Consider the following 27,647-nt stretch of genomic DNA (forward strand, 5'->3'; position numbering starts at 1 on the left):
AACAGGCTTGGGTGTACAGATGTGCAGGGTAAGCTTTGTCCTCTAACTCACTGGCAGCACTCGCCTGAACAACACAAGGTAAGTCTTTATTGTGACTAGCTCCAGGTAGTAGCAGTCAGTGACAAATCATGGTGATGTCACAAAGTTATATAAAGAAACTCCTCCAAATTTGAAGTAGTAGTATTAGGGGACTTGGTCTTCATTAACTGTGAATGGAGTTCGGTGCGCTTTTCAGAGACTTGGCTCTGCCCAGGCTTGTCTGGCTAGGAGCAGAACAAGCCACCAGTCTGCAGTCCAATGTGGATTTGCGAAGTATGTTGTCTTGACCTCGTGGAATCCCCATCTCTCAAATGCCACTATCTCAGAAAAATCTGGCCGTAGTATATTTTACATATTTATCTTGTTTATTGTTTGTTCTTCCCTCTAGAAAGTCAGCTGCCTGACAGCAGAGGTCTTTGTCTGGCTTGTTACCATGTTAGTCTTTAGGCCTAGAACGGTACCTGATTCATCACGGCACTCAAGAAATACTTGTTGAATGAATGAATCTGCTTTCTAGTCCTTTCTTAGTGCCTTTCTCCCATTTACTTTGAAAATCTTGTTCTTTTTGCTTCATACTGGTATCATTTTGCTTTTTAGATTTCCATGGCGACTGCCAAATATTTTTGTGTCTTGAGTTTCAAACAGCTGGCTTTTTCTGCTTTTTGGAAAGACCAGAGAAGCATTCTCACAAAGGTGTAATTTCAAAAGAGATCATGTTCTAAATCCAACTGCCTATTACTTATCAGTGTAACTTATTCATAAAATCTTTTCTTTGTATATTATAGTGAAAAAAAGAGACTGGACCTGGAAAAGAAGCTTTATGAATATAATCAATCTGATGCATACAGGTAAGATGTGACAGTGATAACAGTCTTTAAGCCAGTTGGCGGGTGTTAATCAATAAAAATGTAACCCTAATGTATGTTACAGATACCATAATTGCAGTACTTTTACTGTTCTCTTATGTCTAATGTGTAATCATTTCCAGTAAACACTGAAATTTAATATAACCACTATCAAATGTAGGAATAAATTTTGTTAAAACTTGTGTAAGATAAAAATTGTTTTACTTTCACTGTTTGGTACTTGAGGTATTTCAGGAATCTATTTAGCTTCCTTAGCCGAAGAATAAGATGCATTGTATAGTCTTTTTTTTTTTTTATCACAATTTAAACACATTGAGCCTGCATATTGATTAAGGCATAATGACTGTAGCTGGCTTTTCAACCAACTGTTGAAAGCATGATGTCTCATTTGTTCATGGATATTTGACAATGCCTGTGAAAATTATTATGAGCAATGGATAAAATACTGGTTTATTCTAATATGAGGAGCCAACTTTTAATATTTTTAATTCTGTTTTACAGAAACTGAACTTCATCCTTAAGCCAAGTGTGTGGTATTACCTCCAATGTTATTCATATGAAAAGTTTCTGGCTATGATAGCACTGATTTTGTGATTTAGTCACATGATAATATGAGTGAGAAATGAAAACATGTCATTCAGAAGCGAGAGAAAACCTTAAAACCAAACCGCCCATCAGGTGCATTTGTTTCCTCATATGGTTTTGGGATTCAGTGGACTTCCAAGGATACCAGTCACGGTGGACAGCGATATGTCCCCATTATTTTTAAAAGAGATGAAAAGCCAGTGAGATGGTGCAAGAAATAGCAATGGTTGTGGATGCGATGGCCTCAGAAGTGGGCCCAAGTCTGAGAGCATCTGTGGCAGCTGCCATTTTGTAGCCCTGCAGCTAAGGCGGTGGCCAAAGGGATGGAGACTTTTCCTGCAGCCTATTCCTGGCTTTCTGGGGATCTTTTTCAAGCTATCAGTTGGTCAAGTTGGTTCCCCTCTCTTACTTAGCCTCTCATTTCCTGGAAGACAGAGGGAATGATTTGCTGAAAATGTACTTTTTTGGACTGCCTGACAGAATAAAAATCCAAACTGTCTAACATGGCTGTTTCAATCTTGTCCCTCCTCCCTGTCCAGAAGGCAGAGCCTGAGACAGGGTTTTGTATGTAGATGATAGTTTATTTTAGGAAGTGGTCATATAAAACTGGTGAGCTGAGCTGAGAAGAATGAAGTAGGAGCCAGTCACTGCTGTGGGCATCTGGGGCTCCGTCCTTCCAGACCTTTAGAGGAGGCTTATAGCCTGCTTCTCTGCTCCTCAAGGGAAGGAAGGGGAGCTGTTTACCTGCTGGTAACCCTGCATTGGGCAGGGCTCCCCCAAGGAGTGTTAATGCCTTCTCCCATCCATGTTGCAAACTCAGAGGAATAGCTCTGGGAAAGCAAGATACCAGATGCAGCCAAAACAGGTGCTACCAGGTGGCTGCAGCCATGACTGGCAGAGGAAGAGCTGGGCCTAGAGGATGTGAGGAGGGCCTGCATAGTATCTAGCATGACAGCTTACCAGACCCTCTGTTATCTGCCCCTGGGTAATCTTCATCATCACCCTCTCTTACCAGCCTCCACTGACATGTTACGCAGAATCTTCAGTGTCTGAAGCACAACAGGAGTTTTGTAGTATCGAGTAAGCAAGTGGGCTTTGTTGCTTGGTGCTTCCATTCAGTCTGAGGCCTACCAGCTCGTAGTCATGTGACATTAGGACAGGTCCTTCAACACCTTGTACATCCATTTCGTCATCTGTCACACGGGGGTAATAATAGTTATGAGAACTTAACAGAGCTTTAAAGCAGTGTCTGACCCAGTGTAAGAGGCAGTAATTATTTGTTACTTTGGGCCAATTTTACTGTTGTTCTTCTTAATTATTGCCTTTGCGCTTTCCAACATGCTGTTTTCCCTGCTTTGAGTGTTTCCCCTCATCTTCTCACCCTGGCTTTCCCCAATTTTGGGTTAACTCATCCATCCTTTATCATGTCTAAGCTAAAAATTGATTTCCACTGGGAAGGCCTTCCTGACCCCTTCAGCTAGGTCGGGTTGTCCAGTCTGTAAGAGTGCCTGGTAGTTTCCCTCTTAGCATTCATAACACTGAATTGGACTCTCTAATTTCTTGTTTTCCCTGTTGACTGGCTGAGTGGCTTTCCTAGTCACAGCACTGAATACATGAATGACTACATGGCTAGGCAGGTGACTTCTGTGGTCAGCATTGAAGGGTAATGCGGGGGCAGGAATGAAACTAGACTTTGGGTGAAGAAGGCATGGTTACTGTTGTACCCTCTCCAGCTGTACACTGGCCACCATCAGCAGCTTCACCAAGTGCCTGCCTGTGAAGGACAACGCTTTAGGTTCCACCTGCGTTACTGTCGCTTATGTCACAGGTGGCAGACATGAGCAGCAGTAAAACCAATCTTAAGGTTTTTGTTCGAAGAAAAAATGGGGACAGCCAACCAAAGTCAAAGCACAGAATTATTAGCACAATAAAGAATTTCTTGAAAATTTTTGACCTAAGCTTAGAGGTTTAAGGTCTGTTACTGATTAATTTTTAACATCTCTAGCATCTTTGCAAATCTGTTTTTGAGGGTGAATGTTTTTGTGATTTTCAACTTAGTTTTCCTTTATAGAAGAATGTTGAAAAATTGTGAGCACTGAGTCATATATAGAATTGTCAAGTCACTATATTGTACACCTGAAACTAATACAACACTGTAAGTTAACTATATGGGATTTAAAATAAAAAAAGAATGTTGAATTATTGTATTGAACTAACAACAGAAATGCTTCATACCAGGTACTCTTATCATGTAAAACTTGTGAAGAAGAAAGAACTAGAGCGAGCAATGTTGGTTCTGTGGGAAGAGTAGTGTGCCCTTTGTTCTACACTTTGGATGAGAGTCTCTAAAGGTTTTTTTTTCACAATTTGAGTTAGATTACAGCCCATATATTATCATAAAATATTTTTAAAATATATTGTGATAGTTCCTAATTAAAATTTTTAATATTCTCTAAATGAGAGCCTTTGGGGTATTTTTAAATTTTGGATTAATGTTTATGGATTGTGGTTTATAGTTTTATTCTATTTCCATCTAAGCAGGTAGTTTTGAAATGGTCTGTCATAAGGAGAATGCTAATGGGCTTTTCATCCGACCATGGCCACATAGACGCCGCTCTTGAAATCACATTTAATTTTGAGAAAGAAATCCATATAAATCATTATTGTGTGAATGTTATAATGTAGTCTTGTATACATTTCTCAGGAGAGTTATGCCTGGATGTGATACTCAGTGATGTTGCATTAATTTCTTCTCTCTAAAAATGGATGTACATTCTGCCCTTAGCTTTCCATGTTTGGGTAAAATATCTCCAAATACATTGTCTCATTAACAATTTTGTTAAAGAAAATTCTCCTCCTTTGATTTGCCAGAGTCTAACTGCATTATTTAAAAATTTGCCTTTATTTTTCTAGAGTTAAGCTAAAGTATGTTAAACTAAAGAAATACCTGAAGGAAATATGTGAATCAGAAAAGAAGGCTCATACGCGAAACCGAGAATATTTAAAGCAGTTTGAGCATGTCCAAGCTCATGTTGGACACTTCACCACAAATACAGAGAAGCTTCAAGAACTGAAGGTAACATCTTGTTTTGTGCTATATTTCTTTCTCTGTCTCTCTCTCTCTTTTGCTAAAATTAGAAGGAAGTAATAGCAGTAAATGTCAGATCAGTGGTGGTCACTAATGTTCAGATGTTCATCCGTAAGATTAACTGCACATTTTCTCTGTGGATTACTGTGTGGCCAGATTTTGATTGGGGAACTTGAAATTGCATTTTCTCAGATTTCTGTTTTAGCTGAGGAATTAATGGAATATCTGTACTTTGTTACACTACACTAATAATTACCTTGTGCAGGCACAGGCACTAGCCACTACCTGGCACAGACCTGGCACATGGTATTTGTTGGCCTCATGATTGAATTTGAGTAGCATTAGAGATTCCTCTAGAGACTACCTCCTTTTAATTTTTTTTATGTTTTTTTCTTTTTTCTTTTTTTCTTGATCAACTTTTAAATAAATTTTATTTAAATTCTAGTTAGTGAATGTGCAGTGCAATATTGATTACAGGAGTAGAATTCAGTGATTCATCACTTATATACAACATCCAATGCTCATCACAGCAGGTACCCTCCTTAGTACCCATCATCCATCCAGCCATTCCCCCACCCACCTCCTTCCATCAACCCTCAGTTTGTTCTCTGTTGTTAAGAGTCTCTTATGGGAATAGTGGGAACGAATTAAAAATGAAAGTTGTATCTATGAAAAAAAAAAAAAAAGAGTCTCTTATGGTTTGTTTCCCTCTCTCTTCCCCCCCATCCCCATATGTTCATCTGTTTTGTTTGTTAAATTCCACATGTGAGTGAAATCATAAGGCATTTTTCTTTCTCTATCTGACTTATTTTGCTTCGTAATACATTCTAGCTCCACCTATGTCATTAGAGATGGCAAGATTTCATTCTTTTTGGGGACTACCTCCTTCTTTAAAGGCTTCTTTTTCTGGGGTCTGGTCAGGCAGTGTGTTGGGAAGAGCCTGAGGGTAGAACTGGCCCCGTGGATTTCACCTTTATGCTCCTCCCTGTGTGACCCAGAGCAACTCTTGTCTGTGGCCTTCTCTCATTCTGGGGCCCCATTCCCCTAAGGTACTGGGCAAACTTTGGCTCCACAAATTATGCCAAGTGTGGAGGGCTAGGCCTTTTTTCTCACCATTTGTGCTGGCCAAGGGCTGTTGCTCAGTTTAACCCAATTGAATACCAGTACTTCCCTTTCTTTTTTTCCCTCTAGGAGTTTCCCCTACTGAGCCTTCATTTCAAGTATGCAGAAAAATGAAAAGTATTATTATAACGAACATTCACGCAGTGTTCTGAATGTTTGTGTCCTCCTGAAATTCGTATTTTAAAATCCTAACACCCAAATGTGATGGTATTTGTAGCTGGGGCCTTTGAGAGGTGCTCCTGTCATGAGGGTAGAGGTCCCATGGATGACATAGGATGCCTTCTGAAAGAAGCTCCAGAGAGCTCCCGAGCTCCTTCTACTGTGTGAGGATGCAGTGAGAGGGTGGTGGCTCTGAATGAGGAAGAGGGCCCTCACCAGAATGCAACCACATTGGTGCCTTGAATCTTAAATTTACTAGCCTCCAGCAAAACTGTGAGCAATACATTTCTGATGTTTATAAGTCACCTAGTCAGTGGTGTTTTGTTATGGCTGCCTGAATGGACTAGGGAATCTCACATGCTGTCTACCCAGATGCAATTTTAGTTGTAAATATTTCACCATATTCGTTGTGTGTGTGTGTGTGTGTGTGTATGTATACATATTTTCCTGAGCCATTGAAAGTATGCTGTGGACACCATGACATTTCTCCCTTAAATACTTGAGTGTAGATCTCCTAAGAACAAGGAAAGTCTCCTACATAATCATACTACCTTTATCACACCTAAGAAAATTAATAATACCATTTAATATCTACCTGATATTTAAATTTCTCCAGTTCCCTCCAAAATTCTCTTTATTTTTCCAGACCAGGAGCCAAGTAGGGTTTGCACATTACATTTGGTTATTCTGTCTTTTTTGGTCTGTAAGTCTAATTTAGTCTCCTACTGCTCTTTTTTTCCCCTGTGACACTGGCTTTTTAAAGAAGATAGTCTAATTGCCTATAGAATGATTTGAATTTGACTAGTTTTTCCTTTGAGGTATCATTTAACTGAGAATTTGGATTGGACCAGCACTGCCCAGTAGAACTTTCTGTAGTGGGGCACCTGGGTGGATCAGTGGGTTAAAGCCTCTGCCTTCAGCTCAGGTCATGATCTCAGGGTCCTGGGATCGCGCCCCGCATCGGGCTCTCTGCTCAGCAGGGAGCCTACTTCCTCCTCTCTCTCTGCCTGCCTCTCTGCCTACTTGTGATCTCTGTCTGTCAAATAAATAAATAAATAATCTTCAGAAAAAAAAAGAAAACTTTCTGTAGTGATAGAAATGTTCTCTATCTGTACTGTTGCTGTCTAATACAGTAGCCACTAGCCACACATGGTTACTGAACACTTAAAATTGGCTTGTGACACTGAGGACGAAGATTTTTAAACTTTGTTAATTTTAATTAGTTAAATTTAAGTAGTCATAGCTGAGGTTACATACTTCCTATTGCAGCCTATCAGGAGGCTCATGAGTTGTGATATCAGGTGGTCTGACCCAAGTGAGGTTGAATTTGATGCATTGGTTAAGATGGCAATCTCTAAATCTCTCTCTATTATATAGTACCTTTTTTCCCTTTGCAACTGAACAGATAATCTATGAAGTGATAGTTTGACATCTTGGAAATGTCTTGTTCCTCAACAGCCTTTTACTTAGTGGTTTTAGGATCCATCAGCGAGGCCTGAATCAGTTATGGTGGAGGTTGTGAAATGGTGACTTTCTAATTCAATCTTCTACTTTATTAGCTGGAATTCTTCTATAGAGAAAAGCTTTTTTTGCCTTTTTTTTCTTTTTAAGTATCAACATGGACTTTTAAATTTTTATTTTGTCAGTGTACTATCAGTCACTATAATTAGTGCTTTTGTTGTTCATATTTTCCCAAATTTTGCCTGGGAGAGTCTCTTCAAATTGGCTTCTGTGTCCTTTTGACCTGATCCCATTGATTCTGAGCTTTCTTTGCTTTGGGGCACAAGGTTTACCAGGTTTACCAGATATGTCCCTGCCTCAGACATAGAATTAGCTTCTTTTCCAAGGAGCTGTGGTTCCTTTTAGTGGGGAAGGGTATTTAGAAACCAAGATCTAGAGGTTAGATGTGCTCAAGCAATAGCAAGTGTTAGCTGCAGCAGCACGCCAGGTTTTCTTCTCAACATTCAAAAAGCAGTGGTTAGTATCAACTATGTAAATCTCTTTGCTGTTCAGAGATTCCATAGAGAAAATAAAAGTAGTGGACAAAGCGGGGAATTTTTGCCTTCCCAATGGAAAAAATGAAATAATAGAAATTTGCCTTTTATTTTCACATTGATGCTTTACTTCATTGTTGATTTCATAATATAGCCAAATGTGAGAGGGAGGAATTTGAAAGGGAGAATGATCCTTTGTTAATATTTTCATATCAAGAGCAGTTGAATCTTGGGTAAGAAATGCCTTTTGCAAACAATCTTTGACAGCATAGAAGAGCAGACCATGTAGCTACAATTGGGAAAGATGTGAGTTCCATGGAGAATTGTACTTTGGGAGTCGCCCTGAGTCCAAAGCTGACTGTTTGAACTGTGCCCATGAAGCCAGGTAGTGATATTTGAAACTCAGCCAATGACACCGCTTAACCTCAGCAAACTGTATAGTAGTAAGCAGAGTTTCAGAGAAGGAAATGTTTGTCCTTGCTGTCTTCCCCCTTCCTTTCTGCCTCTTCCTTTTATCCTGGTGTCCAGTGGTAGTCTTAGGAAGGCCAGAACGACTTGTCTCCTCTTAAACCCTTCCTGCTCAGGTATCAGATCTTTACTTCCTCTGCTGCCTCACCACGGGTAAGTCTTAGGAGAGAGGTATTCTGATGGAGGGTATTGCCCAAGCACCCCAAAATGCCAGAGATATTTTCCCTTGAATAGAATAAAGTTAATACAAATGAATTAATAATTGGTAGAGTTCCAGAAAGTGAAACAAAATGAAGCAGTGTGTAAGAAGTGGTCATTTGGCCCAAATTGTATTAAGTGCCTTTCTCCCTCTTTGTAGGACTCTGTCCACTTTATTATATAATGTTAAAATCTTTTAAAATGGGATAAAGGCTAAAAAAATACCCTTTCAACTGATTTTATGAATTATACTCTTTTATTTGGGGCCTGTTATCATTTTCAGGGCTTTTAAAGACTCTTGATCTGTCATGTAGATTTGAAAATATAGTGTTGTGGCAGGTTTGCTACTTGTCAGATAAAGAGGCTGACTAAACTCTGTTCAAGCATATAAATATTAGTAGTAGTGTGAGGATCATGTCCTCTCATTCTTTCTGCCCGTCCTTGAGCCTCTGCTCCCTGCATTAGTGCTTTTGTAGAAGAGCCCCAGTTGGTCCTTAGAGCAGTTTTCCTTGGATGCCCTTTGCCCTTATCTCAAGTTGGATTCTCCTGAAGTGGACCCTGAGACAAGTATTCAAATGTAAGTGGTTTATCTGGGGAGGGATGATCAGTAGGGAGGATCGGTAGGCAGGTAGGCAGATGAGACAGGGAAGGACAGGTGGCTGGAACAGGGTGTATCACTAAGCCAACTACTGTAGTTGGTATCTGGAACTTAACCCCACAGGGAAACCCTGGCGAGTGGTTCAGAGCATTTGGAATATGCACACATGGCTCCTGAGTATCACTGATTAAGGACTGATGGGGAAGAGAAGCAGTGAGGGGAAATTAACTGTGAGCTCCTTGGGCACAGAAACAGAGATGTTGGGACTTAGGCACACCGAAAAGTGTCCCACGGGCATGTGTGGAGCTTGGCCAGCTCTGTTTCAGCCTGCCCTATTCAAGTGCCAGTCATGGGACTGGCATATCAGGGCATTCAAGGGGGAGTCCGCGGTTGAGGAGAGTCATCATCTGGTTCCGTCTCTCATCTGCTTGAAAGCCTTGAGTGCTTGCTCAGCCTTTTATGACAAAGCCCAGATGCTGCTCTCTGCCTGCATACCATCCTGCAGCTCAATCTTATGACCCTTAAGACATGAGCACATGCACGCGTGTGCACACACACGTTTCTTCTTGCTGTCCCTCTCACACAAATACACAGACATGTGCACACTTTCTCTTCCCCATGAACCCCCCTCCACCTCCTTCCTCTATCCCCATCTCTGCCTCCTATCTCTGCTCGCTCCCCTCCCCACACGCAGCTCTGCCCACTCCTGTCCCTCCATACCCCCCATGCAATCCCTCACCCCCATGTCTTCCCACCATTCCTCTCCATCTTTATCTCCCACACATGTGTGCTTTCTCTCTCTCTCTTACACACATGTACTCACTCACACATACCCACTGAATTTTAAACATACTGAGCACTGTATTTCCTTGAAAGCACTGCATTATCTTCTATCTTCTTCAAGTAGAAGGCCTCTTCCCTTCTGTCCTGTCTTATGTCTGTGCAATAATTATCTCTGTAAGTACTTCCTTCGTGGGATTGTTTACATGTTTTCCCACCTCACTGTGGGCTCCTCATCTTATTTTTATTTTAATGCTGTCAGTATCTGACCTAGAATGTGGCACATAATAAGCACTCAGCGTTGAGGAGCACCTCCCTAGACTTGAAGCACTCAGTGAGCATTGAGACTCCCCCACCTTGACTGAAAATTGATTCTTCTGTATTTTTCATCTTTCTCTCTTATGGACCATGAACAACTAAGGGAGAGCTAATATGGTATTGGTTCTGTCCTGTGTTATACCTTCCCAGGAACATTTCTGTTTAATAGTAGAAGCACTCTAAAGACATATATCACCATTTAAAGATGTGATTCTTGTTAAAAAATCAGTTCTTAGGTGACATGTGCATACTGGGGATAAAGTTTGAAGAGAACAAATCTTTGCACTCTCATTTGATTCCTACTGAGCATTGTAACAACCACTGTCGACAGGGCATGGCCTTCAGGCTCCTGGAAAACAGCCTGTAGTTTATCCTGTCTTTTATCAACCAGAGTGTCTTACTTGTTAATACGCATTGGTTGCATATAAGTAAGTGTTCCTCTGTACCTTTTTGTAAGAACTCCGCATTTACGAGGAAGCCCATATACTGGGAAAAAAAAAAAAAAAAAAACAGAAGAGAAAACAAAAGATTGTGAATCGTAGTCCTGAGGGTCAAATCAGACAAGTTTGTGTAACTCTCTGTATCCATTTTTTTTTTTTTTCCAACTCTAACATGAGGAACCTGGGCCAGTAGATTTTAAATGTCTGCTCAGTTCTGTAACCAAGAATATTTACATAATCCCAAAGACCACTGAAAAAAGGAAGCCTGTTTAAATAAAAGGTAGTGGTGGCACTTTCAGGGAAGTGCTAATGTGATGAGGATAAACTGAAGTAATTGGGGATACAGAAGAAAAGAAGGAAAGAATGGAAAATGAGACCTGTCATGAGCATGAATACATATCCTAGAGACCTGAAAGACCCGCCAGGACCTCCGTCTCCTCTTCCCACCACCCCAGACCATCACCAACAGATTTCATCAGTTGAGCTGAGATGAAATGTATTACACACAGTAAGGAAGTGAATAAAAAAGTCCTCTTAAATGGAGGTGGGTAGCATCCAGCCCAGTGCTGTGAAACAAGATGGTAACGGACAGAAAAAGTTACCTGATACATTGATCCGTGCTCTTGGTTTTATTAAAACAGATTTCTGTAGGGGAATTGGGGGAAGAGGGGACTGTCCTTAGAGAGGCTGTGGATTGGCAGATGCTACCTGGACATGAGAACTTTGGCCCCCAAAGCAGCAAATCTGACAGTGAAGAATCTAGGCCACACAAAGGAGGAAACAGGAACCTGATGCAGCACCAGACAGAAAAGATGCAATAGAAGCCCTGATGTATTTTGGAAATATAATGGGACCTGATCAGAGAAGAAATAGGGACTAAAACATGAAAGACTGTTGGTTGGAAAACTAGGACACATGCTATACTGTCTCATCAGACACTGTTAGCTGTGGAAGCTTTGGAAAGATTCATCTATACAGATTTCCAAACTTCAAAAACTTTTAAACATAGTACAGCCTTTTTTTAATTTGCAGATAGATTAGGAGGTGGGGCTTGAAAACCCTTGCTCTCCAGTGTTCAGAAGGTAGATTTGGTGGATAGTAACAAAATGTCCTATATAAATAAAAGGCAAAGAAAGGGAGCATTTGTAGGTGCAAGTCTGTGGTCCTAGGGGATGTAGAGTTAGAGTTTGTATCAGTTATCTATTTATCATAGCAACTTTTGATCTCAAATACATTGTTCATTTTTTATTTGCCTCACTAATTTAGAAAAGTACCTATAATTCTGTAAATTTTTTGGAATGCCTGAGAACAATGTAAATTGGACTTAGTGAAGAGAATTGCCTTGTTGTTCTTTATAAAGCCCGAATGCAGTTATCAGTTTTTGCTGCAGCCAAATGAATTAAATAAAACTCACATGTTTCCATGAGAAAGTACTCTGCCTTTGGAAGTTATGGCTCTGAAATGATCCCATAACAAGGAAATCACATACAATGCCTGTTGCATGTTTATAACTGATCTCAAAGAACCTAAGAAAATATTTGTAGCCACAGGAATGAAGAATTTTTGTTTAACCTCTAATTAGTTAATAAAGCTTGATGTTTATTTTGTTTATTTTGTAATCCACCCCCATCCCTTTTTAAAGATACTTTCCCTTAGATTCTGTAAAGTATGCCTGTTGAAAGCTCTTGGGGTTAAAAAATAAATATCTCTGAGTCCAAAGGAGTAGATATAGAACAGAGAGACATAAATTGTATTATCTTAATTGCCTTATTTCTTTATCCTTTCTTGGTTTATCGTATGTACAGCCTTATAAAACTTTTATTTAATTAGGAATCTCTTCAGATTATTACTGTCATCTATCATGTGAATATCATTCTGAGAGAGAAAAAAATTCCCTGCTTAACTGTTATTAGAAATGGACCAGCGTATAATACCCTTTAAGATATTTTGAAGGAAACAAATCACTTTCATCACTGTTTCTTTCTATGTCAAAACAAAGCTGAGGCCAATTTCATGTTCACACTGAGAACTAAGGAAACAGTTTTCTAATTTGATTATCTCACAGGTGTATTTTCTTTTTCTCTCATAGTTGTATTTCTAATTGCAGTGCATCACGGCCTAATTTAGAAAATGTTTTGATACTTATCTGTGATGGACCACCATCAGTGAATTTCTTAAGGCCTTAATTACTAACATGCTGAATCAAAGCCTTGCTTTTAAGAAAAAGTCATTTTATGATGGAATCACTTTCATCAATTATAATGTGATAATGAAGAGACATCTTTATGTAGTTATTAGTGCCAGAGCAAACTTCATTCCTATGGTGCTGATCATTGATGTCTACTGTATATTTTTATTCATAGAAAATAGAATTCATTTCAAGTTGATGATCTAGCAAATAATATACTCTGTTGCTGTGACTATTAGGACCATGATGCTAATGTAGATATCATACAGATAAGAAGTCAGTAGGATTGATTTCTTTCCCTATAGGACAAAAGTTTTCAGAGTAAACACTGTCTAATGCTTTTATAATAAGGTAACTGGATTTTTCCTGAGGGCTTAAAGTGCCAAGGTTTTATTCCCTGCGTTGAAGAAAGACAGTGAGAATACGTCAAATCTTATTTAAGAACGTACTGCATTTTATAGAACTCAACTTTTGACATTTTATTTGTGAAATCATCTATTTTCTAAGATAAGTTGAATTTCTTGGCGACATCAGCTTTTACTTTCTACTTCAATGTTCTTTTTATGCTCTAAAGACAGAAAACTATAGGTGGATACTGGTTGTCATAAGAGCCACCACAAAACCAAAACTTTGTTTATGTTTAGAATGAATATGAGGCTCAAATGAAGAAGGTGCAGCTGCTGTCAAAAGAGAGCCCAGGAACCAGAGGAGAACCAAAAGATGAAGACAGAAGAAAGGTAATAAGTTAAAATAATAAACCTTTGTTGACAGAGGATTTCTGCAGTATTCCTCTTTTACAGTAGTGTTTAAAATAAAATCATCTTATTATAAAGATCTTTTTGATTAACGCTTAAGTATTATTTAAAGACTTTTCCTTATAGAGTATTGCCTTAATGTCTAATTCAATTAAATGTGCTGAAAGGCCGTCACGGCGGGATTAAAAGAGACAGATTCCCAGGAAAACCTTAGAGTTGTTAGCAGGTGAAATTATGTTTGTCTTAAGAATGCTTTTTAGCCGCTTTTTTTTTCTTAGTTCCAGAAATATTTTAAGTAAAAGGTAAACAAAATGCTGCCTTTTGCTTTCCTTCTTTGTATATATAATTTTGTACATTTTAACCTTTTCACAGAGGAAGTGGAAAGAAAAGATTGCATATCTAAGCAACAGACAAAAAGACTGGCAAGGAATACTTAAATAAATTCTGCTGTGTATCTGCCGTAATGCAGGCTTCTAATCCTGCACCCTATCTCCATATAAATGATTCTGTTCAAGACCATAGATGTTTTCTTCACTAAAAGCAGTAAAGCTCTTTTAGATGAAATGTCTAAAAACATCTTGTAATAACTTGGAGCATGCTGGCAAGAGTAGTCACTTGTGACTATGTGTGAAACCCCCTCAGCCAGTTGATATTGTAATAAGCAAAAATGGTAGCATCACTCCATTATTCAGAGCAGCCAACAGCATGCTTGTTCCTTAGGCTGCAGCATTCATTAAGAAAAGCTTACTGGGCTGAAAGCTGGAAACAGATGATAACGGGATATGATTTTCATATTTAATGCTTTCCTTGGAAGAGTATGTGTGCTACAGATTGATAGAAGAACCAACTGCTACTTTACTAAAAGACTTTCAGGTTTGCCCTATAGCTACCGATGGAATCATTCAGCCAAGAAATTAACTTTTTCTCCTTTTACCTGCTTTATATATCTGCTAAGCAGGCTGCCTGGCTGCCAGTAAATGTTATTATGCAGTTAACTGTTTGGTATTTAAGACTCTTATCAGAAAAGAAACAGAGGCCACACTATTTTGTTTTTATAGTAGGAGGAAGGTTTTAGTTTTCCTTTTTTCCATGCATTAGCAGGCATTAATCTGAGTTTATAGGAAGTTTTAGTTTTCCTTCCCAAAGATTAAAAAGTTAAAAAACCTAGAATTTAGAGCATTCTTTAAACCATAAGATACAAAACACCAAATCCCAGCAACCTTGACCTATATAAAAAGGCCTTTAATGATAAATGATTTCTGTGCCATTAGATGTGCACCAAATGTGGTATGATGTGATAGACTTCTAAGTCATTCAGGCAGTTTTTCTGTTTGACATTGGGTCATGAAATAATTGGTGTGTTTTTAATCTATAAACTGGTTTGTTCTTTCTAGGCCATTCCTGATAAACGCATTCTTAGTACAGCAGTGTCAATGGTACTTAAGTAAAATGGTAGACTTTTTTTTTCTATTTACACTACTGATTCCTTACCTTACATACAGTTATGTAGTCTCCTTTTAAGTTATATTTAAAATTAGGACAAGAGACATGCACCTGACAACCCCTTAAAGATGTTACATATAATAATTAGAAGAGAAGTAGTTCCCTTTATACTAAAAAGTGTCATCTCCTTAAAAGCTTTGATTGTTGACTGTACGTAAGAATCACTTAGGTAACATTTTGAGAAATTTATATCTTGCCTTTTTCAATTTACTATTGATGTTCCATCAATTAAAAGGTAAATACATTTCAGTAAAATGATGTGTTACTCCTTCTTCTATACTAATTCCAGAACAGTTCCTTATCATATGAGCTACTTCCCCCCACCCACCCCAGTGGAAATCCACACATCTCTTCTTTAGACAGTCAAATGAATTCGTCTGTTCCCAGAGTTGTCAGTCTTTGGGGATGGGCTGGAAGCACACAGTATAGTGTCACTGGTTAAAGTCAATAAACAGGTTTTGAGCAAGAGATTTGTGTGAGGAGCCACGGTAGATCCCCCTATGAATTCCACAGTGTTTCCCTTCAAGGAGATGTCCTTTCTACGGCACAGGGTAGTATGTGATAAAGGCCAGTGACATGAGGTAGGCATGTGCTTCATGAAGAAATAAAGGTATGCTTCCACTGACATGAGTAGCCCAAGGCTTGGTGGAGGAGGTGGTGATTGGCCTACTGTGCAGGATGGGAAGGATGTCAGTCAGTGGGAATATGGTAGACATTCTAAGCTTCGGAGATGTTATAAGTAAAGGAGCAGGAGCAGGAAAGCCCAGTGGTTAGTTGTTTGGCCTGGCTAACATCTAATGTTCTTGTAGAGAAGTGGTAGACAATGAACTTGGAAAGTTACATTATGGAGCTAAATATATTTCAGTAAAATCATGAATTAGGTCATCCTTCATACACTATTTCAAGAATAATTCTTTATCATATGAGTTACATTTTTTTTTCCCAGTGGAAATATCTCTTCTTTAGACAGTCACATGAGTTTGTCTCTGTTCCCAAAGTTGTCCATCTTCAGGGACTGGCAGTTAATTATTATTTGTACCAGGTTAAGGATTGAGATTTCCTCTTAGAATTGTGTATATGTGTACGTGGGAGTAGGTGTGTGTGTCTGTCTGTGTGTGTTGTGGGCAGGTGAAGGCAGGACTTGTGGACAGAGCAGTGTCATTCCCAGTGCGCAGGTGAGGGAAGATGCCAGCCGTGCAGGAGGTACTAGGGGAAGGAGTTGGTAGAACTGAAGAAATTAGGGTTTGTTCAGACAGGAAGAGTTAAGAGTTGAAATTGGGGCTACCACTGAAGTGGAAAGCACTAATGAAGGGGAGAGGATTTATCAAATCGGTGATAATTCTGAATTATAAAAAAGGTATGTCTTTTAGATGGTTGTGTACCTTTCAACCATCGGAGTAACTTGGATATTCTACTAAGAAAAGTCATGAAGTAGTGGTTGTCCATCTTCTCAAGGTAAAACTCTAGCTCAGTTTCATACTAAGACATCCAAAGTCTTGATGCATCCAGTGGCTGTTCTTCAGGGTCATGTGTTCTCTCTCTCTCTCTTTTTTTTTTTTTTTTTTAAGATTTTGTTTATTTATTTGACAGAGAGACAGTGAGAGAGAGAGAACACAAGCAGGAGGAGTGGGAGAGTGAGAAGCAGGCTCCCCGCAGAGCAGGGAGCCTGACGTGGGGCTCTACCCTGGGACCCTGGGATCATGACCTGAGCCAAAGGCAGAAGCTTAATGACCGAGCCACCCAGGCAACCCTGGGTCATGCATTCTCTTAAGAGAATTAGTGATTGGTCTACTCATTCCCCAAACTTGTTACCAGTATTAGTTTACTTAGCAAACTTTTGTTTCTTGGTTAACAGCAAAAAGACAAATTTCAAGTCCCCATTTGAATCCTCACAGATTTTACTATAATTTAATAATCCTTTTCCTGTATTATACATTGCATTTTTTTAGTTTTTTGGGGGGTAAATTCTAATTCTGTTGGTCTTGAGGCATGTTCTTATTGCTCAGTTTCTTTTTTTAAAAAAGATTTTATTAATTTATTTGACAGAGAGAGATCACAAATAGGCAGAGAGGCAGGCAGAGCAGGGTGGGGGGGGGGAGCAGGCTCCTTGCTGAGCAGAGAGCCCAATGTGGGGCTTGATCCCAGGACCCCGAGATCATGACCTGAGCTGAAGGCAGAGGCTTAACCCACTGAGCCACCCAAGTGCCCCTCTAGTTGCTCAGTTTTTCTTATGAGTGGTGACCAAAGAATATACATAAAAACACATTATACCATGAGAGATGGAGATGGCATTTATGAATATAAATTCAAGTATAAATTTGGGGTTGTGAAGTTTCTTTGAGCTATTGTCCTATGAAACATATTCTACTAAAAGTAGACATGAACTGAATACTTCACAGCAGGATTATACTATGCATGGCCTGGGTGGAGAGACATGGAGGACCAGGAAATTTCATCATAGGGCGTAAGTTCAAATTGGGAAGTTCCATTTCACCATTGTAAACCTTCCTGCAAGGGTCATATGGAGAAATGGTTATACAGGTTGTTACTTCTACTTCTGATACTAATAATAACAATGGGTAATGATCATTGCACACTTACTCTGTGCCAGCTGCTAAATGAAGCACTTTATATTCATCAGCTCATTTAATCTTCTCAACAATCCTGGAAGTAGATGCTGTTGTTGTCTTCATTTTATGGGAAGTCTCAGAGAGGTTAATTAACTTGCCTAAGACTTCACAGTGAGGTGGAGCCACAACTCAAAACCAGACCATTTTGCTTTGGCATCCATGCTATTAGCTATCTTGCTGTCCCGTCATCTAGGTTGGTATGGGTGAGATGCTCTTCCAAAGTTGGGAGAAATTCCTGAACCAGATGAAAACACCCTAACCACATCACGCAAAATATTTCAGTTACCCGTTTAGATGCTGTATCTGTACCTAACCTTGGGAGAGTAAAATGGTCTCAATATTCCAGCTGCATCAGGTGAGCCAAGGAAAGCGGAGTGCCTGTCTTTGAACTGTTCATGTTTCCATTAAAAGGAGCATCTGCTTGAGTTGGCTTGGTGGAGCTCTACTGAAGAAGAACTTCCAAGTCAGAAGACAGATGTGCACCTGGTACCATGTTGGAGCCATGTCAGGAGAGGTGGTGGAGCTGTGGTTGGGAGCAGCCCTGCTGCAGGGGAGGCACCAGACAGGGAAGGCGCCCCCATGTTTCATAGTGGGAATGGTTCCACTCCCAGAGGGCAGACTGCAGCTCCCGGGATCTGAGCAGTTTTTATAAGACCAGGGCAGCCACTGTGGGGCCTGGGCTCATCTCCAAGGGGTAAAGTGATCAGTGTCATGGAGGAGACCACGATTGAAATAAACTTCATGGCAAGGGGAAAGGCATCATAAGACTATCCCGAAGTACCCATATTTAAAGAGGAAATAACTTAGGTTGGAATCTCCTGGAAGCAGATCCTGAGATAAGGATTGGAATGTAGGTGGATTATTTGGGAGGTGGTCCCAAGAACCTCAGATAGAGGAGAGAGGAAAGCCACACGGCTAGTGGTATGTGACTGAGTAGGTTATCACTATGAGCAACTGGAACTTGGTCCCATCAATGAAGCTTGGACGACTGTGTTGCATACACCTCAATGTCTTTACACCTGGGAGCAGGAAAGAGAGGGGTTTATTCCTTAATGCCTCTCTGTCACTGACTGAATGTTGTGTCTGGCTCCTCTCCTGGCTGCTGTACCTCAGTGAGGGGAGCTCCCAGCCCAGGAGGAGCTGTGGGCATGTACTAGGATGGTGAAGTTCCTGCGGAAACAAGTCTGGCCCTGTCATATCTGCTACTGGAAAGAGCAGTGCAGGGAAGGGGATAAAAGGGTTGGGTTATTGCTCTAATTTATCTATATAAGCCCCAATTTCTTATCCTTAGGGGCCCACAGTGCTTCGTTCACCAGCAGTCTCCTTGAACCACTGCTCAATTAGAAAGAGTGCAAGAATCTCTAAAAAGTAGGGCACTGAGTGCTTGCCCAGGTTTGTTGTACCTTGTTTGGGATGGTGACCCACCCTCAGCTCTTGCCATCATCAAAGTTGTGACTTTATTTGACCTAGGGCAATGACAAGTCCAAATGTTTTCAGCTGGACTTCTTCGATCTGAATAGTTTTTTATTTGTATGTGTTTCTAGTCGTAAAATAATTAACAATTAAACTGAATTACACAAATAGTTTTTTCAAATCCTGGCCCTAAAACTAGATATGCAGATCTTTTTTCAGGAGAGGCTAGAAATGCTCTTCTCTCCAGGCTTACTAGACTCTGAGCTCCTGCACTTTAGAGTCTAGACCCCATCCACTACTCTACCTAGTGAGTGGTAGCAGCCTGCCAGTTCACAGTGAGAAACAGGAGAGAGACAATTCTCCTTGCACAAGATGTGTGCCCCATTCCACTGGATTTCAAAGACAGGTAAAGTTTGAACTCTCCATATCCTACTTTTTTTGAGGATACCTCCCAAGTGGGCAATATGGCTCAGATTAACAGCTAACACTTACATTGGTCTTACTTTCAGGGGCTGTTCTAAGAATTTATATTATATGTCTATAAATATATGTGAATATACAGACATACACATACTCATTACAACAACTTTACAAAGTAAGGTTTATTTTTTAACTTTTTTAAAAGATTTTTAATTTTATTTATTTGGCAGAGAGAGATCACAAGTAGGCAGAGAGGCAGGCAGAGGGGGAGGGGGGAACAGGCACCCTGCTAAGCAGAGAGCCCGATACGGGGCTCGATCCCAGGACCCCGAGATCGTGACCTGAGCTGAAGGCAGAGGCTTTAACCCACTGAGCCACCCAGGTACCCCAAGATTTATTTTTATACCCATTTTACAGGTTAGGAGATGGAGGCCCCCCAAAATTAAGGATCACTTAACTGGTCAGTGGCAGAGCCTTAACTAATAAATATATCAACTTGCTTCTCAGTTACTGGAAGAAAGGTTTCACTTAGGACAATGGGGGAAAAAAGCCTCTCTAGGAGGGACTTAGCCTCTTTCTCACAGTCAAGAATGAAAATAGCCATATTTTTTAAACTCTCCTTTTGTGGAGACATTTGGCTACACAACTATCTTCCTTTGCTCTCTCTGTGGTATAATTATGTGACAAGTGTGTTATATGTCAAAGGCTTTTACAAGTAAGAAAAGTGCACATATATGTACATATCTTGTGGAGTGACAGAGAAAAGAAAAAGTAAAGGAAACAGGGAAAAGGAAACATAAGTTGACTTAGCAAGAGGAAGATAAATTTTTGCGGAAAACAGTTTCTTTTCTCCCTTTGATAGTACAAGGGATTACAGAAATCTCCACAGGAGAACAAATACTGACTTCTTATTCTTTAAAAGATTTTCCAAACTTCATATACTTATATTCTATGAAATACTGTGTTATTAGAAAAAATAGTCTTTTTCATGTAGTCTGAAAAAAATGAATCAACGCTACAACTTTTTTGGAAAGGAACCTGGCAGTAATTATCACAATTAAATATATAGTTGACCTTGAACAACATGGCTTTGAGTTGTACAAGTCCACTTATATGCAGATTTTTAAAAATAAATTTATGTACAGTACTATAAATGTACTTTCCTTGTGATTTTCTTTTCTCTGACCTGTGTTATTTTAACAATACAGCATATAACACATGTAACATACAAACATATGTGTTAATCTACTGTTTATGTTATAGAAAAGGCTTCTGGTCAGTAGTCAGTCAATATTAGTTTAGTGTTAGTAGTCTAGTAGTCTAGTCTAGTAATCTAGTCAGTACAAGTAGTTAAAGTTTTGAGTGAGTCAGAAGTTATATACAGATTTTTGACTATGCAGGGGGTTGGCTGTACACATATGCTTTTTGCCAGCCATCCAACTTTTGGTAATCTATCCTCAAGAAATAGAAGCTCTAGGGGCACTTGGGTGATTCAGCTGGTTAAACATCTGACTAGTGATTTCTGCTCAGATCATGATCTCATGGGTCATGGGATTCAGCCCCGAGTTGGCCTCTGTGCTCAGCAAGGAGTTTGCTTGAGAATCTCTCTCTCCCTCTTCCTCTGCCTCTCCCACACTGCTTGCATGCACACGTGCTCTCGCTCTCAAATAAATTAATTTAAAAAAGAAATAGAAGCTCTAGTTCATTTAATAATGCTAAGACAGTAAAAAAAAAAAAAAAAAAAAAAGATTGAGGAAGGGATGAGCGTTTTAGGAAGAAAGACCCTGCCTGTGGATGGGATTGCTCTTTTAATTGTAGTGTGTGAGTTGCCTCTGTCCTCACTCACATCTCTCAAAATTAGAAACTGGAGGTGGCACTCTGCCTTTCTAATGTAGTTCTGCACATTTCTTTTTGAACAGGAACCTCTAAGAAACACAGTTATATCTTGAGCCACCCTGTATGGGCAAATACAGGGCATATTACGAAAGGGCTATTGTCTTGATATTCTCAGATACTTGTTAAGCTTCTCTTCTTGAAAATCATTGCTTTGTACTGTTTTATTCAAGGCACTTGTGTAGGCCTGCAGATAATGGGGGAAAGGATGGTGCTGGTGTGTGTATTTTTTGAAGATCAGCGATTGGTAGCATTTAGGAATGCTAAATTTTGGTTGAAGTTTCTGTCTGCTTTTCTCCTACTTTTCCCATTTACTGTACATAGACTCGATTTATTTTTTAGGCAGAGGTTCCATTTAGAGTCTATTTTAGTACGTCTGATTTTGTACTGGTTGAATTTAGTAGGAAATTAGTTGTAGACTTATAATTTATTATTAGAGATTTTTGTATTTGTTTTTCAAAAAAGCTGTGGTTCAGGAACACAGTTTGAGTCTCACTGATTTCATTTAGTCTCACTTATTGTAGCACAAGAGATGGGCATTGAAGTCCTCCTGTGAAGGTCTGAATCCTGTGATCAAGAGCAAATTGTTCAACCTTGCTAACTTAGTCCCATAAGAGCAGGGAAATGGTAATCATTGTTGTGAGGATGAAAAAAGGTAATGAATAGAAATCTGCTTGACACCCAGTAAGTGCTTGACAAATGTTCACTGATCCTGCTACCGCTCTCACCATTGTCCCCATCATCTCCATCTTTGGTCTCCACCAGGCTAGCCATTATTTTGTACTGACTTCTTGCCACTCATCTAGGATGCTGTAGACACCAGATCTGGGGATGGAGAGGCTACCTATGAATTAAAGAAATGGGGACATAAAGACACTGGGGGATGACAACTTGTAATCAATTGATGTTGTAGTAGTGATTTGCCCAACAAAATTACTTACAGAACATACCTTTGAAGCCCAAATTTAATGGATCCATTTTAAAATTAAGACAGTTCCAACAACTACTAGATTTAATGGCTAGAGATGCCTCTTTGTGGCCTGTTATAAAAATTTGATTGTGCCTATAATTTATCACAGTGGCAAAATGAAAGAAATGGTAAGTATTGGCATGATGTCTTAGGTTAGGTGACCATAACAAAATGTCACAGACTGGGGCTTTAATAATAGAAATTCATTTTCAGGTGCCTGGGTGGCTCAGTTGTTGGGCGTCTGCCTTCGGCTCAGGTCATGATCCCAGGGACCTGGAAAAGAGCCCTGCATTGGGCTCCCTGCTCAGCGGAGATCCTCCTTCACTCTCTCCCACTCTCCCTGCCTGTGTTCCTTCTCTCATTGTCTCTCTCTCTGTCAAAAAATAAATAAAATCTTTAAAAAAATTATTTTCTCACAATTCTGGAAGCTGAAAGTCTAGGGTCAGGGTGCCAGCAGAGTTGGTTTCTGATAGGGCCTCTCTCTCTTTGGGTTGCAGATGACTGCCCCTTTTCTGTGTCCTCACATAGCCTCTCTACTTTGTGCATTTGTGTGGAGAAGGATCTCTGGTATCTCCTCCTCTTACAAGGACACATCCTATTGGATTAGTGCCCTGCCTTATGAACTCATTTAACCTTAATCACCCTTACCTTAAAGGTCCCATCTTTGAATAGTCACACTGGGAATTAGGGCTTCAACATAAGAATTTGGGGAGGGGGACACGCAATTCTGTTTATAACACATAGTAAAGTAAAATAGTTCCTTCAGGATTGTTATTTGTACATTTTAAAAAAGGTTTTATTTGAGAGAGTGAGTAAGAGAGAAAGCACATGAGCAGGGGCAGAGGTTCAGGGAGAAGCAGATTCCTCTGCTGAGTAGGGAGCCCAACGTGGGACTTGATCCCAGTACCCTGGGATCATGGCCTGAGCCAAAGGCAGATGCTTAACCAACTGAGCCACCCAGGCGTCCCTGTATGTAAATTTGTATTAAGGGATTTTTAAAAATCTCAGTGTGACTGGGACGCCCGGGTGGCTCAGTCAGGTAAGTGCCTGCCTTTAACTCAGGTCATGATCCCAGGGTCCTGGGATCAAGTTGCGTGTCTGGCTCCTTGCTCATCAGGGAACCTGCTTCTCCCTCTGCCTGCTGTTCCCCCTGCTTGTGCGCTCGCTCTCGCCCTCTCTGTCTGATAAATGAATAAATATAATCTTTAAAAAGAAATCCCAATGTGGAGTGCCTGGGTGGCTCAGTGGGTTAAGCTTCTGCCTTCGGCTCAGGTCATGGTCTCGGGGTCCTGGGATGGAGCCCTGTATCAGGCACTCTGCTCAGCAGGGAGCCTGCTTACTCTCTCCCCTCCCCCGTCCCCAGTGCTTTGCCTACTTGTGATCTCTCTCTTTCTCTCTGTCAAATAAATGAAATCTTTTTTAAAAATCTCAATATGACTTAAAGATTTGCTTACATAGAAATTAAAAGTATCACTGTACTGTGCGAAAGCTGGAAATTGGTCTGATAGCTCCATTTTCATTCTGCATTCATCCTGATACTTCTCAGTTGCCTCATCTATGAAAAAAATAATAATATAGTAAGAAAAAAATTAAGATTTTCTCAGCATTTTATAAGATGTGAAGTATAACATAAATATATTTTTTTAAATACAATAATGGTTAAGATCTACCTGCTTTGAGTACTGTATTTAGTAATTATTAACTAAGTCATCATTATAATAATTCATTTAAAATTTTTTAATTTAAATTCAACTTAGTTAACATGTAGTATATTATTAGTTTCAGGGGTAGAATTAATGTGATTCATCAGTTGCACATGCCACCCAGTGTTCATTCCATCAAGTGCCCTCCTTAATGCCCATCACCCAGTTACCCCCATCCCCCACCCACCTCCCCTCCAACAATCCTGTTATGGTTTGCCTTCCTGTTTTAATCTTACTTTATTTTTCATCATTACAATAATTCTAAAGTTGTTGATCTCTCCCTGTATATGCCCCTCCCATTACCCCCAGCAAAGATGAAGTCCTGGTTTAAATGTTACCTACTGTTCACTCATGAGTATTTTCAGCCATATTCATTTGTTTTGCTATCACTTTCTGCAACTCCTAAAATTTTTAGAGAAACTACAGGTGTATAGAGATTTACCTCAAGCACTAAGCTACAGAAAGTAATAGGAAGGCAGAGAAACTTTGATCATTATGTCAGATCCTTAAATACTGATACACGCCCCTTCTTTTGGCATTAATGTCTCTCTCTCAAAAACTTTTCAGTTCCTAATATTATTCCAGTGTCAACAATGTGAAGCACAGCATTCTCTCTTCAGCTTCCCTGGCTTAGAAAATGCTTGTGAGACACATAACAATGTCAGAATTTTAAGATTAAAGACCACCCTATTTCCTGTTGCTAAGCAAACAAAATGACAGACTATTTTAAAAAAGAAAAGAGGCACCTGTCTCAATGCCTGATCTCAGCGAACGGGAAAGCTGCCAACATGCGGAAGCACAGCTTGTATTTTCCTGGAGCCACTATTTTACTTTGCAAATGCTGAGCCAGTTCAAATGTAAGGTTGCCTAATAGCAAGCAGCAGTTAATTTTTACAGGTTTCTTGTAATTTTTTTTTGTTATAAAAGTTTGCATAATCGCTGGTAGAAATGTAAAATGGTGCAGTAGATAAGTGGTTGCCCAGGGCTGGGGACTGGTCAGGGAGAATGGGGAGTGATTGCTAAAGGGTACAGGGTTTCCTTTGGGAATGATGAAATGTTCTAAAATTGATTGTGATGGCTACACACCTGTGATTATATGGAAACCCCTGAATTGTATGCTTTAATAAAAGGATGAGTTTTATGGTCTGTGAATTATAGTTCAATAAACTTATTTTTAATGGTTTAGGTCAAGTTAAATTTGTTAAATTGGAAAAAGGAACAGTTGAGCAGAGCAATATTCATTTTCCTGGCATAATCTGACACAAACACATTTTGGTTAGTTTCTTTCTCCTATGTTAGATTTATCTTTATGTAGGTATAAGCATACTGAATATATAATTTTGGATTTTTTTTCACTTGTCATATCTAAGCATTTTCCTTGTTACACCATAGTCTTCATTTATCTCATTTTTGTGACTTCATAATCTTGCCCTATTTTATGCAGTTTGTTTCTTACTTTCATGATTGTAAATATGCTGCGAATGAACTTGTCACACAGCTTTTTTTTTTTTTTTTTTCCTATTAGGCTTACTTCCTTCAGGAGTTTACCTGTAAAATTACAGAATCAAAGGCAATATAGGTATTTAGGACTTTTGATGCTTGATTCTTTCCTGTTTGCTATCAGAGGATTTTGCCTATTTATTTTGCTACCAACAATATAGGAATTTCTATTTCATATAACCTTCATCAATACTGGGGATTTTTTTATTGTTATTTTTGTTTTATTTATTTTTTAATTGAAATATATTTAACATATAATATTTTATACATTTAAGGTATATAACAGGTTAATTTGATACATTTATATATTGTAATATGATTACCGTTGTAATAATTAGCACCTTTCTGTCATTACGTAATTACCATTTCCTTTCAATGGTTGGGATAATTGAGTTCTAGTCTCTGAGCAAGTTTGATGATTATAATATTGTCTATATTCACTATATTGTATATTAGGTCTCTAGGACTTACTACTCATTGCATGTTTGTACCCTTAAATGGTATCCCCAACACCCCACATCCCAGGGGTTATTTTTTAAGTAAACTTTTTATTCTAGAATAATTTTAGATTTGCAGAAATGTTGGAGACAGTACAGTTTCCTTGGATCCCTCACCCAGTTCACACAGTTATCAACAACCTATGTTACAGTGCCACATTTGTCAAATCTAAAAAACCTACTTAGGTATATTACTATTAACCAAACTCTGGACTTCATTCATATTTCACCAGTTTTTCCATCACTGTCCTTTTTCTGTTCTAGGACAAAATCCAGAATTGGGCATAATAATTTTAATTTCTAAAATTTAATATTATGGTTTTAAAATGACATTGTGTTGTTGTCAGTCTGTTTTTTAAAATTTTTTTTTGTTTTTTTTTTAAAGGTCAAGTTTTGTTTGTTTGTTTAGATTTATTTATTTATTTGAGAGAGAGTGAGAGCATGAGCAGGGGGAGGGACAGAAGGAGAGGGAGAGAGAATCATAAGCAGACTCCAAACTGACCTGAGCTAAAACCAAAAGTCAGACACTTAACCAACTGAGCCACCCAGGTGCCCCAAGAGGTCACGTTTTTAAGGGAATATTTCTAATTATTCTGCTTGATAGTGGGAAGATTGGGGGTTAACTCCCATCCCAATAAACTTGCTTTATCAGAGTATTACTCCTGTTACTGAAAAACTAGAAGCATAGTTCTGTGGTCTTCCTGCCAAAAGTGCATAATCCAAACATGAACATGAGGAAACATAAGTCAAACACACATTGAGAGATAGTCTGCAAAGTAGCCAGCCTGTATTCTTAAAAAATGTCAAGGTCAAGAATGACAAAGACTAAAGAGCTGTTCCAGATTAAAGGAGACTCGAGAAACATGACTCTAGATTGGATCCTGAACCTAGGAGAAAAGGTAGCTATATAAAGACATTATTAGGCCAAGTGACAAAATTTGAATGTGGACTGTGGGATAGAAAATAGCATTTTATCAATGTTAAGTTTCCTGATTTTAATCATTGAACTGTGTCTATTCATGAAGGAGGATGTCCCTATGGATAGGAAATACACACTGAATTGCTTTGGGGAGAGGGACCAGTTATCTCCAATTTATCCTCAAATGGTTCAGGAAAAAATTTTGCATATGTGTGTCTGTGTGTGTATAAACATTCACATATATGTAGAGGGAGAGAGAATGATAAATGGGCAAAATATAAACAATTGATAAATCTAGTTAAAAGATATAAGGGGAGTTTTTCTTATGATTCCTGCAACATTGAAATTATATCAGAAACTTAACCTTCCTCCCCCCAAAACAACAACTAGAGATATAGCAGCAAAAACTTCCTATTGGGTCTCAAGAGATCCTCAAATGTAAGTTGTCTCTTTTGGTCCTACAGGTGAACAGATGTACTAACCCACAGATTTTGATTTTATGCATAATTAAGGGCCACCTTTTCATAACTCCTGATTTATTATAGTCTACTAAAATGCAATGTTCTTATTAATATCAGTAATTAGTATATTTGTTGAGGAC

At 39.2% G+C, this 27,647-nt stretch overlaps 1 protein-coding gene across 2 annotated transcripts in view; it reads left to right on the forward strand.

The window, feature by feature from the left end:
* The first annotated feature begins 703 nt into the window (after nt 1-703).
* Nucleotides 704-27,647, forward strand: part of LOC111141496 (kizuna centrosomal protein) — a 117,804-nt gene continuing 90,860 nt past the window's right edge. For both annotated transcript variants that reach the window (XM_022494100.1, XM_022494099.1), the window contains exons 1-3: nt 704-887; nt 4,404-4,566; nt 13,488-13,580. In XM_022494100.1, the coding sequence (XP_022349808.1) occupies nt 13,506-13,580 (75 nt within the window). In that variant the 5' untranslated portion in view covers nt 704-887; nt 4,404-4,566; nt 13,488-13,505. The remainder of the gene's footprint in view (nt 888-4,403; nt 4,567-13,487; nt 13,581-27,647) is intronic.

This window comes from Enhydra lutris, unplaced genomic scaffold, assembly GCF_002288905.1.
Source record: "Enhydra lutris kenyoni isolate GAN:26980312 unplaced genomic scaffold, ASM228890v2 scaffoldscaffold6, whole genome shotgun sequence".
Lineage (NCBI taxonomy): Eukaryota > Metazoa > Chordata > Mammalia > Carnivora > Mustelidae > Enhydra > Enhydra lutris.